The sequence below is a fragment of the Schistocerca americana genome, chromosome 6, assembly GCF_021461395.2.
Source record: "Schistocerca americana isolate TAMUIC-IGC-003095 chromosome 6, iqSchAmer2.1, whole genome shotgun sequence".
NCBI lineage: Eukaryota > Metazoa > Arthropoda > Insecta > Orthoptera > Acrididae > Schistocerca > Schistocerca americana.
In genome coordinates, this window is record NC_060124.1 from 88,309,654 (window position 1) to 88,322,082 (window position 12,429).

A 12,429-nucleotide genomic window follows, 5' to 3' on the forward strand; every position below is an offset into this window, starting at 1 on the left:
AGGGAACTGGCTGCTGCATCACGACAACGTGCCCCGTCACACGTCCTTGCCCACCAGGATCTATTTGGCAAAAAACAACATGTCATTTGTACCCCACCCACTGTATTCACCAGATTTGGCACCTTGTGACTTCGCGCTATTCCCAAAACTGAAACTCAAATTGAAAGGCCGTCAGTTTGACTCTCTAGAGAGGATTCAAGAAGCATCGCTGGTAGTGCTAAAAACCCTCAAAGAACAGGACTTCCAGAAAATGTTTGACCAGTGGCAGAAGCATTGGGACTGGTATGTACATGTGGATGGGAACTACTTCGAGGGTGATGGTGACCATTAGTCCAAAGGCAAGGTTTTCAACAGGTGGCAGCACCAGTCCTGAACATTTTGGATAGCACCTTGTATTTTGTTGAAAGCTATGAATTCCAGGAAATACATACTGTTCTGTTCCATAATTTTGTTCCTGACTTGAAAATGGTTAATTATGTTATATCTACTACTAAAGCCAGCCTGTTCTTTTGCTCTGCTAAAGTCTAATGTTTTTTATACAGGGTGAGTGAATATCCTATGTTTCACAAAGAGGAGGGTGAAAAGTCTATAGTTTTGTTTGTCTAGTCTGTCACCATTCTTGTGAAGCAGAATAGTTACAGCATTACTTTAATTATGAGGAACATTCTTTCACAAGCATTCTGAGAATAATTTTGCACATTTCAAATTATTTCTACTGAAATACCATCACAGCCTGGCACCTTCACTTTCTTCCTACCTCAAAGGGCTTCATATAACTTATCTGCCACTACTATGTCGTTGTTTCGACTGTTAACTATCATGAGTTTCCGATCCATTTCTTGAACTACACAAACCTTTAAAGAAATGTTGGTATCATAATACAACTTTCTGTTGTTTGTTACTGCAGCATCTGTCATCTTAACTTACAGAATTTGGTATTACCCAATGCATGTTACTGTTCTGTTTTCTTTGTACTCTTCTTTCAATTGATGCACCTGTAAATTTTTGTTGCATCTTCCAACATTCTCTTGAAAATATTTCCAAATAGTATTTAATTCAACTTTTGCTATCATGTTTCTATTATTATTTGCCTGAAACACTCTTTTTTCTTTTTCTTATAGCTGCATCATTCCATTTGCGATTTTCCTTTCTTTTACTTTCTTCAGCATAAGTAACTTTGTTAAGTATTTCATCCTTTTGTCCATGTTTTCATTATTCACCCAGGTTCACTTTCATGTTCTCTAGTAGGCTTTCAAAGTGATCAGGGCAGGTTACCAGATCCCGCCCACCTGAGATGGGTGAATATGACCAGAAACGACCTGGAAAATGTTTTAGAAAGTGGACAGCTGGCACTGATGGTGGGCAGGTACTTCAGCCCACTGGTTGGTGTGGGGAACTATGGACGTCCAGCAGTATGCTGAGATACGGCAATGTGGGCATTGTTTGTTGGTTGTGGCAGCGGAGGCTGTGTTCAGAGACCCATCTTCATGTCTGTGTGCAATGAAACTATCACTGGTTTTTGTGGGCAAAGTTATATTGGTGAGGATGTGGGTTTTTTAGTTCTGGTCATATGATAGTACAACTGATGGTGGTGCAGTTGGTAGGCATGGGCAGAGTTGGTTTGTATGATATCACTCCAAACTCTTCAGAGAGTCAATTGCAGTAATACACTGCCCACAGATGGTAACCGCTGTTGCTGGAGTCCATGTGGCTTTCGCTCTGTATGAGTATGTGCACACTGCTGTGACTCGTGGGCATCATTCCGGATGCTGGATCCAGGGTTCCCAGAGATCGCAGAGTGCCCACAGTTGTCTTACATGGAGGAGCTCTGCTAAGCTTCTGCCTTGAACAGAAGTGATCCAGTATGTGTTCAGGAATACTGCAAGCACTGCTGTTGTGGTGGACATTCCCACTGCTTTCAACATTTTCCACTTACACATCTACACTATAAGCTTCACTTTGTCATTGGAAAATGGGTCAAATGGTGGAGTAAAAAGATGTTTTATGCCATTTGATGGTAGAACTGTTAGAAAACCATGCCCATGAATTGGGGCCCAGTGTCAAGTCTGATAATTCAGGGAAGCCCTTCGATGTCCAGAGTCTGAGCTAGCACATTTGATGTGACTTCTGTTGCTGTGTACACCATACTTCTCACATACAGGTATTCTGAGCAGGCATCCATAACTACTAGCCACATACAGCCCAGAAATGGGCCTGCAAAGTCCAAATGAATGCTGTGGTCAGTGGGGGGGGGGGGGGGGGGGGGCAGCAAAGGATTTGGGTGTTGCTGCCTGGTGCTGGGGATTAGCTGAACTGCTGCACAACACAGCTTCCACGTATTTGTGTAAGCCTGACCAGAAAGTGTGTCACCTCACTAGAGCTTGCATCCACAATATTCTCCAGTACTTGGTAAAACCTGAGGCTGTAGGGTGGCCAGGATGACAAAACGATGTGTGTCTGCCTCAGTGTCTATGAGAAGGATGTCATCTATGACTGACATTGTGCCCTTACTTTTCTTGCATTGATCATGAAACTCTTGCCCAGCACATAGTCCCAAGCGACTGGAAAAAAGTGCAGGTATCTCCTGTACATAAGAAGTGTAAAAGAACAGACCAATATCCTTAACACCGGTTTGCTGCAGAATTCTTGAATATATTCTCAGTTCAAATATAATAAATTTCCTTGAGACTGAGAAGCTTATTTCCACGAATCAGCACGGTTTTGGAAAGAACTGCTTGTGTGGAACTCAGTTTGCTCTTATCTCACGTGGTATACTGCAAACTAGGATAAAAGGCAACAGGCAGATTCCATATTTCTAAATTTCCAAAAAGCATTTGACATGGTGCCCCAATGCAGACTGTCAATGAAGGTTCAAGCATATGGAACAGGTTCCTAGATATGAAAATAGCTCAAGGACTTCCTAAGTAATAGAACCCAGTATGTTTTCCTCGATGGCAAGTGCTCTTCAGAGACAAGTGTATCGTAAGGAGTTCCCCAGGTAAGTGTGATAGAACTGCTACTGTTTTCTATATACATAAATGATATGGTGGGCAGCAATCTGTGTCTGTTTGCTGATGATGCTGTGGTGTACAGGAGGGGTGTCAAAGTTTAGTGACTGTAGGAAGATACAAGTTGACTTAGGAAAAATTTCAGCTACTGTGATAAATGGCAGCTACCTCTAAATGTATGTTAATGTTGGCACTTTATCCCTGCATCAAACAATGACATAATTAGAGTACAAAAGTTTCAGAGATTCTTGTTGTGTAGCACCTGTGACGATTAAGTCATCAAAGAAGGATAATGTAAGCAGGTATGGACATGAATAACTGTTCATGGTATCTTTGGAAGATTATAGGAGCAGAAGAGATCCCCAAAAGCTAAGTGCTTGTATTTATATGAGTGGAAGGAAAATGTTGATAAGCACAATGTTTTGTGACTCCTCATACAAGAATATTTCCAAATACATATCAGCAAGGTTAATCTTAGAAAAATATTCGATTTCAAACCGCATGCAATATAGTAGGTTTCCCCTTTTGCCTGGGCATTGATTTAAAATTGCCACATGTTTGGAGGGAGCCATTTACCAACATACAGGTGGGTGAGGTAATTCTGGTGAATTTAGATGAGCCTACGTTTAGAGGTTTACAAAGGATGGTTGCTTTTGTGTCCACCTAGAGACAAACGTCTGTGGTTGGAGCTGTGAGGTTTATAAATAACTTAATAGCAAAGAGAAAACCCTGACCAGCTATTACTTCATGCACTGTTCTTTGATGCACGCAGGGAACTGGATACGACTGTGCAGATAGTTTATGGCAAACTGTTCAGAGATGTCCAACTTTACCACACTGGGTGCAATGTGCCCAGCAATCCAGATATACCCTACAAACATGTGCCGTGAAGCAGTCCGGACATGACAGAAGGCCCTGTAGCACATGCCACTAAGGTTTGACAGGCTGTTCAGAGGCCATTGACACATCTATCAGATACCTAAAGAGGAATCATGATACCACTTTCTTGGACATGATTTGTAGGTATCTTTCTAATGATTGGATCATTGCTACTTGCGGCTGGGTCATGAGGTGCTCATTTGTTGCCTGCACAATTTCCAAAGAGTGCACAGTTGTCAAAATATCTCCCACTAGTGGACTGACTGGTTTAAGGGGCAACATGTGGACTTCCGGATTGGGAACCAATTGGACCAGTATGTCCTTAATTAAAGAGGCTGCTTATGAGATTTTTCATGATGGATTCGCACAAGTAAATGTAAATGTCACGTGACCAGGGCCTCCCATCAGGTAGATCGTTCGCCAGGTGCAAGTCTTTTGATTTGATGCCACTTCGGCAACTTGCACATCTATGAAACTGCATCACTGACTTAATCCTTGAAAATCAGTCATCCAGGAGCGATCTGACTGGCCACAATTTGTATAGTATTGATGAAATTTGAGTAATGATGTGACTCGTGGAATCAGTGTGAATAATAATTTCAAAGTAACATGCACATCTCCTCAAAAGCAAGGATGATTGAGAGAGAGGAGCCATTTTCTTAAACAATAAAAAAGTTCCCAGACAAGCACACAACATGAAGAGTGACCTTTGGTGACTGTCTTCAGTGATCTGAAAGGAAGTGAAGCACTCTTTCACATGCTATAAATGTGTGTCCCAATCCACTTTGGCATCATTAAATGGCAGAAATGCAGGTGGGCAGCTCTCCACTCAGGAAGTGACTGCTGCTGTAGTGGATGAATACCCTGTACCAGCAGCTGATCCTTCAGAGGATGAATTTCTTGATGGAGCAACACATTTTGCTGCTGCTGTTGTAGTTGCTGCTGTTGAAACTGTTGCTGGGAACTATTGTTGCAATTGCTACTGCAATAGCAGCAGTTGCTGTTGTTGTGGGCTGACTGGCTGGTGGCAACCAACAGCAGACCACTGAGTGTGAGAAGAAAGGGAAACAATGAGGAAGATGAACAAACAGAGATGGTGCTACAAATAAACAAAGTTCAACAAGTAACCTGGAGGGAGAAAACCTGAAATGTAGCAAACAACAGAGACCAAGAACAAACAGTGTGTTATGAAAAGGAGACTATAGTGAAGTGAGTATATCAGCGAGTCCAGTGTCACTGTGCAGTGGAACTAATGAGCAGCTGCAAGCTCTGACTGACTGACAGAATGATGTGTGGTGCTGTGTCAGCTATGTGAGTGCTCACAGGTAGAACAGCTCCTGCCAATGGCCGAGGTGTAGTTCCAGACACTCTAGCCAGCTTTCAAAGCCACCAGGCCAGGATACCAGAGTTTCCTTTACTGCTTGCTCAATGTACAGACTAAATAACATAAGGGCAGCCTATAAGAGTGTCTCACATCCTTCTCAGCTACTGCCTTCCTTTATGTCCTTCTACTTTTATAACTGCAGTTCGGCTTCTCTGCTCTTTTACTACTAGCTTAATGTGCAGACTGGATAACACTGAAGAGATGCTATAAGTGTGTCTCACATCCTTCTCAGCTACTGTCTCCTTTCATGTCCTTCTGCTCTTACAACTGCAGTTTGGTTTCTCTACAAGTTACAGATAACTTTTTGCTCTCTGTATTTTACCCATGCAATCTAAAAAATTTCAGAGTGTATTCATGTCAACATTATCACAAACTTTCACTAAATCTACAAGTGCTGTAAATGTAGGTATGCCTTTCAGAATTCTGTCTCCTAGAATATGTAGGGTCAGTACTGTATCACGTGTTCCAGACTTCCTCTGGAGTCCAAATCAATCTTCCCTGAGGTTGGTTTCTACCAGTCTTTCTATTGTTCTGTAAAAAAATTGTACCAATATTTCACAACTACAATTTATTAAACAGATGGTTCTGCAATATTCACACCTGTCATTACCTGCCTTCTTTGGACCTGTATGTAGACATGAGCACATACCAAATAACCACCCAAATGAATGTTCATCAATGTATGGTGGCAATGAGCAGAGTTGACCACCCAGTGAAAGAACACACTGCTGAACACAATGTACTCAGTTTCAGTGGCAGCTTCAAAATCCATGCCATCTGGGTGTTTCCCCCAGCACCAGCTATTCTAAACTACATAGATGGGTGTTCAGACCACATCCTTCATTTCCTTAATTCTCCTGGCCTAAATCTCCCCTAACTTCCCACACCAAACTCCACACTACCACAGGACCTTAACTTCACTAATCCTGCATCCATACCTTGTTCGCCACAGTCTCTCCTTCTTCTGTTGTGTCAGTCTCTCCCAGTCCCTTCTTGTAACTGTTATCATGCTCTGCATGAATTCAGCGGCACCAGTCTTTTGCATTCCTATCCCATGCAGATTCTGCCTCTCCCTTCAGTATTCTTATTCTATGAACTTGCTGTCTCCCTCTGAGCTATTAGGCACCCTCTACCAACCCTCCCTCTCCCCATCTCCTTTCTCCCCTCGCCAACTTCACCCGACACAATCCCTTATCCCAAACTACCTGCAGAACACTGTATGTGCGTGCAGGTGGGGAAGGGGGGAGGGCACACGCACTAACATGCGTGTTACAATCTCAGATTCAAAATTGCAGAATGCTGCAACAATTGCAGAGATCTTGGAGAGGTCTTTTATGGCAACACTGGCTGTGAACCAACTGATCAAGTACAGGATATGGAAGAAGATGAAGAAAGAGAAGAAAAGCCAAGAAGGAAGAAACAGATGATCAGGGATACATAGGAAATGAATAAAGAAACAAGGGAAATGAATAAAGGAACAGGAGAGAACAAATAAAAGGGAAAGAAGAATTAATGTGCAGATGAGAGGAAGGATGAAACAGATGAGAAGAAAAAAGAAAGAAAACAGGGAGTTACAGAAGAAGTGAACGTGTGGGCAGAATATAAAACCAAATGAAGAGACATCACCACACACAACATCGGCAGCATACGATTTTTCAAATTATGCACAATGTAGTATTGAGAATAACAGAAATTACAGAGAAATATGTCTTTAGCGTGTAAATCCTGTAACAAACCCATAAAGAGGTCACTTTAAATTCCACTGACAGGCTTTGTTGTCAATCCAAAATAATATCCATATCAACCTCTGACTGGATTATCTTACCAATGAAACAAAGCGATGAAAAACACTTTCAGATGCACTGGGTTCATGAAACTATTTTAACAGTGATTTTCTCAAAATCTTCAGCAACAGTGGTGCTCAGATTTCTATCTGAGCTGTTGTTCTAGGCTATCTGTTCTAAAATTTTTTGATTCTAAGAAAGCTACTCAATTTTTTCTGAACATTTTTCCTCCAAAGTTGTGCTGTTTCCCAGTTTATTGATCTTTCTTATCGCTTGTTATACTGAATATGTCATCTTACGATTAGCATGTTAATTTGCAATATGAATTGGAGATGATTTAATAATGAGCACATATTATGATCTGGTAAATAGCCGAATTTATGAGTACAGCATAATGATACATAGAGTTACAACCGACAAAAATAATCAAGTGGTTGAACGGGACAGTGTCTTCCCAAAAAGCAGTTTAAACACCGCTACACGTCTTTCTTGGTAATAGGGGAATGGGAAAAAAAGACAAGACAAAACCTCGAACTGTGCTGTGCAGTTCCTGAGCGTTGTTATGACACATTTTACTGTCTTAAGAGTTCGTAATCGCCAAATAAATATTATACGAATTACATACAATAAAGAGCTACGTGGTGCTTTTTAGCAACTTGACCACATAACAACATACAAAAATAACCAAAGGCTCAAACACACAACTAAAGAAGTTAAAATGTGTTTAATACACGGTTATCGTAACTTCGTCCTCGAGTATACCTTGAATTCAAAACAGTTTGTTATTCCAGCGCTCCTTTGAAAATAGTGGTTAATGCCTGAAGAAAGGAATAACTTTTTTTATTCAACTTTCATTCAGGACTGCAACCCGATACTAACAATGTATAATCAAACTCGATGTATGTTTCACGGAAAAATAATTACTTTATGTAACAAACACCAAATTCAGTGACCGACAATAAACGGCAAACCGTATACGGCACTACACATTTCTCTCGCTGTAGACGTCAGATTCCTCTTTTAGCACTTTCTGGTATCAAACTATCATTGCTGTCATAGCACTGTTTACAAAACAGCCATGCTGTGAAAGCTTGCAAAAACAACAGGCTGTTATCTTCTGAAGATGTGATGTAATATATTGTGTACTGACTACTTGAATCGTGAAGTTTTCGGTTTCCATTAGCCCTTCTGTGATAGCAGCATGCATCGGCTTTCAATAGTTAGCCCTGATATCACGGCCACACAGCTGTCCCAGCTTAAAAAAAGCATTTTATTGGTTGGCAGTTGTGGCAACGCCTACTCAAATAACAACAGCACTGATTGTTAGAACGGCAGTTTTCGTGTGTCGATGCGTTACTTCGAGTGGATACATTCCCGGCAGGGTAATGTTAATCGCATTACGATTTCGATAACGAACAGCAGCACCTAAGTGCTAACGTAACTCGCGATAAGTAGACCACTTTTGGTAGCCCATCACGAATTCTATAGGTACCGGTAGATTCCTTCACCTCAAGGTTAGCAGCTATTTTCGTTTTCTTTGCATTTCTATAATCGAATTTAGTTATTAAGAAAATATTGCTCTTGCAAAAGACGCAATGCACCTTAAAATTTACAAAGTATTGTAATTTCAAAACAAAGCTAGCAAAAAGTCGAGTTAAAAAATACTTGTATTTAGCTGTAGAGCATGTGATGCCACACATAAAATGAGCGTACATGATTTTAGCATTAAAAATGTGCACACACTCTTGCATACGTTTAGTAAAATGCAGAAAACTGGTATAGTCAACGTAGCAAATTACTTGAAACTTCATGTACAGTTACGTACACTGGCCTTCAATGATTATACGAACTAGTTCACCTTGTTAACGATGTAAAGTGTAAACAATTGTTCGTAAATACTGCACTTTCGCTATTTCATTGTGTTGTGGTTCATACACATCTAAAACCACGCGTATGATACACATCGTATCATATGCTAGTAAAAGAATACTGCATGAACTAGATTCCAAGCCGTTTTATGTAACCTGTCGAGGTTTGGGTATGTATTTGTTCAGTACACGTTTGTATGTGGTTCTAATTTATGTGGGCTGAATGGCAGTTTCACTGTAAGCGATTATTTAATTGGATTTTAAATCTTGAACACCGTGCATATCGGTGTGTGATGCAGTGAAATATACCATTGTTAAATCCCCACCACCACTCCTATAAGAAAGGTGATAAAAGAGATGGCAATAACTATTGACCTCTTTCAATGCTGACATTATTTTCCAAAATGTAGTAATGAAGTAATATTTCATCAGAAGAGTTGCTCTACTGAGAATGACATTTACACTTTCACTCACCAAATTTTACATCCATTAAATAACAAAATAGATCTGATTGGTAGTTTCTGTGACCTATTGAATCACAATATGCTTCTAGATAAACTGAGGTTTTCATGGTATTGATGGTGTAGCCAACCAAGGAATAATGTCATACCCACCAGAAGGATGCAGAAAGTTTTACTATATCATTCACCCTGACAGGTTAGAAATCATGTATGGTGTTCCCCAAGGCTCACTCTTAATCCTATGGGTAACAGTTGTTTCTGCCTGAAACCACCACTTTAATTTTTCTGCAGTTAAAGCCTCACTAAGTAAAAATAGCGAGTTAATGTTGGTATCTGTGGCATTGCAAAAGAACTATGAGAAATTTGAGAGTTAATGTAATACCCTGCCCAGGTGTGCTACACTTTATTGCTGAGAACATACGTTAGAACTATGACTTAGTATCTTCTAGACAATCCATTGCATGGCATGATTCAGTGAAAGTGAGAAAACTGGAGAAGCCTTAGAAGTATTGAATGCATTGGCTGAATAACTTCCGTGTGGAGTCACACATTGGTTGCCAGTCAGCTAGCTTTTTCAAGGCCCATGTGCAACAATATTTTTGCCGAGGAAACACTGTACCAATTTTTCACATTAGTTCTATATGAGTGTCTAAAAATTTGATGAAGTGGCTGAGAAGTTAGCTGATGCAAAGAAAAGTGAACACAGTGCTCATACTGGGATAGTCGGGTGAAGGGGGAAATGCCGATTCAGTGTGTCTTCACAATAAAGTAAAGCAGAGATGTACTGGACCTGCTTAGTTGTATGCGACTTATCTGAGGTGATCATACAGGTACATATAAGCAAAAGAAAATGGAAGACTACACATTGTCAACATGATCAAAAAGATGGATCTGCCAGAAAAAACTGTAATACATATGCACAGAATAAGTCATCCAATAACTGTTTACTGGATGGAAAAGAAAATTATCGAAAGTGTCATTTAGAACTTTAAGATGTTTCACTTTCAAAGAATAAATAATGTACATAGATCCAGTCCCCATCTTCTACCAAAATCAAAAGTTATTTTACTATTACAGTTACAGATGGAAGGGGGCAAGAAAAGGACATTGAAACAAGCAAATAGTCTTAGTAAACATAGATCATCAAGCCAATAATTTCCCTGACACAACTTGCTGGTTGTATTATTTATTTATTTATTTATTTATTTATTTTTATGTCAAGCTCCTTAGGACCAAATTGAGGAGCAAATCTCCAAGGGCATGGAACATGTCAGTACATGAAGTTATAACATAAAAGTAATAACAGATAAAAATAAAATGTTTATGAACCCAAAAACGTCAAGCCATATGTTTAAGTAAATGCAATCAACAATATAACATAAGAATCAGCTTAAGTTTTCAAGGAACTCCTCAACAGAATAGGAGGAGTGACCCATGAGGGAACTCTTCAGCTTCGATTTGAAAGTGCATGGATTACTGCTAAGATTTTTGAATTCTTGTGGTAGCTATTGAAAATGGTTGCAGCAGTATACTGCACACCTTTCTGCACAAGAGTTACGGAAGTCCGATCCAAATGCAGGTTGGATTTCTGCTGAGTATTAACTAAGTGAAAGGTGCATATTCTTGGGAATAAGCTGATATTTTTAACAAGGACCGATAGTAAAGAATATATATATATATATATATATATATATATATATATATATATATATATATATTTTTTTTTTGAGAGGCCACTGTCAAAATACCCATACTAGTGAACAGAGGTAGACATGAGGTTCGTGAACTTGTTGCTCGAACCGCCTGTTTCTGAGTCAAAAATATCTTTTTAGAATGGAAAAAGTTACCCCAAAATTTAATACTATATAACATCAGCCATTGGAAACAAGCAAAGTAGACTAATTTTTGTGTAAAACGATCACTTACTTCAGATACTATTTGAATAGTAAAAATGGTAGCCTCAAGTCTCTGAACAAGGACCTGAACGTGGGCTTTCCATGATAGTTTACTATCTATCAGAACACCTAGAAATTTGAACTGATCAGTTTCACTAATCATGTTACCATTCTGTGAAATTAAAACATCAGGTTTTGTTGAATTGTATGTTATAAACTGTAAAAACTGAGTCTTACTGTGATTTAGCATTAGTTTATTTTCTACAAGCCATGAACTTATGTCATGAACTGCGGTATTTGAAACCGAGTCAATGTTGCCTCCTTTACCTTTGTGTGTACCTTCATTTCCTGTGAAATAAGGTAATCGGCTTGTTGGATGATATTTATTATGGTGAAGGAATATGCATGCGGTACGATGGTGCATGGCATGTGGCAGTTCGGAAATACGTAGCACGAATCTTCAACAAGAAGTCAATTGGTTGTGGCTTGTCAACACCATGGATGACCTCCCAGGTTCTCTGATTTGAACAGTTGGTTTTTTTTAAACTATTTGAAAGCTTTGATGGTGTCAATGAACTCTGTGAACACATTGTGGATAGTTATTAATGCATTGAGACCACACCACGAATTTCTGAACATGTATGGACATCAGGGAGGAGACATGGTGAAACTTGCCTTCATGTGAACAGTGGCCATTTGCAGAAGTTTTCATCCTCTGGTACTCTGTTTTAAGATATCCATGTACTTATTAGTGATCCATTGTATAAGAGAAACCATTGGTTTTTGGACCTATGTGTATTAGAGGTATTTGCTTGTTTTGTTGTCCTTTACACATCCCTGTTGTTTGAACCGCTAAGTGTCAGAGACCCTGCAGAGACTTGCCGTAACACCTACTTTCAGCATCTTGTTATGAAATAATTTGACACCATTGTATTAAAAAAATAAACAAAATACAACATTACTCCTACACTTAGTAGATGAATACGAATTAAAACCTGTAAATAGTTTTGTAATAGCTGTTATATAAGATATGTGCCTGTATTTAAAATTAGTCCAAACAATACTTCTGTCAGTCATATTATAATAGCTGTTTAAGATTAGTATTTGCTATAGTATATTTAAATGAATATGCAAATGGGTGTTGACTGTA

At 39.4% G+C, this 12,429-nt stretch overlaps 2 protein-coding genes across 8 annotated transcripts in view; one reads left to right on the forward strand and one right to left on the reverse strand.

Moving 5' to 3' along the window:
• The window catches only part of LOC124619824 (triple QxxK/R motif-containing protein-like), a 52,089-nt gene extending 43,583 nt beyond the window's left edge, over positions 1–8,506 (reverse strand). Inside the window, exons 1-2 of one of the 6 annotated variants that reach the window (XM_047146432.1) lie at positions 7,980–8,184; positions 7,818–7,873 (exon numbers count right to left, since the gene is read on the reverse strand). Coding sequence is in view for 1 of the 6 variants with exons in the window: in XM_047146429.1 (XP_047002385.1) it covers positions 7,097–7,143 (47 nt within the window). In the remaining 5 variants the exon portion in view is untranslated. The other 5 variants (XR_006980138.1, XM_047146434.1, XM_047146433.1 and 2 more) reach the window with 5 other exon arrangements.
• Positions 8,241–12,429, forward strand: part of LOC124619823 (malonate--CoA ligase ACSF3, mitochondrial) — a 108,611-nt gene continuing 104,422 nt past the window's right edge. The window contains exon 1 of one of the 2 annotated variants that reach the window (XM_047146427.1): positions 8,241–8,569. The gene's annotated coding sequence lies outside the window, so the exon portion shown is untranslated. Of the gene's footprint in view, positions 8,570–8,939; positions 9,094–12,429 lie in introns of those variants that run through there. The other variant, XM_047146428.1, reaches the window with a different exon arrangement.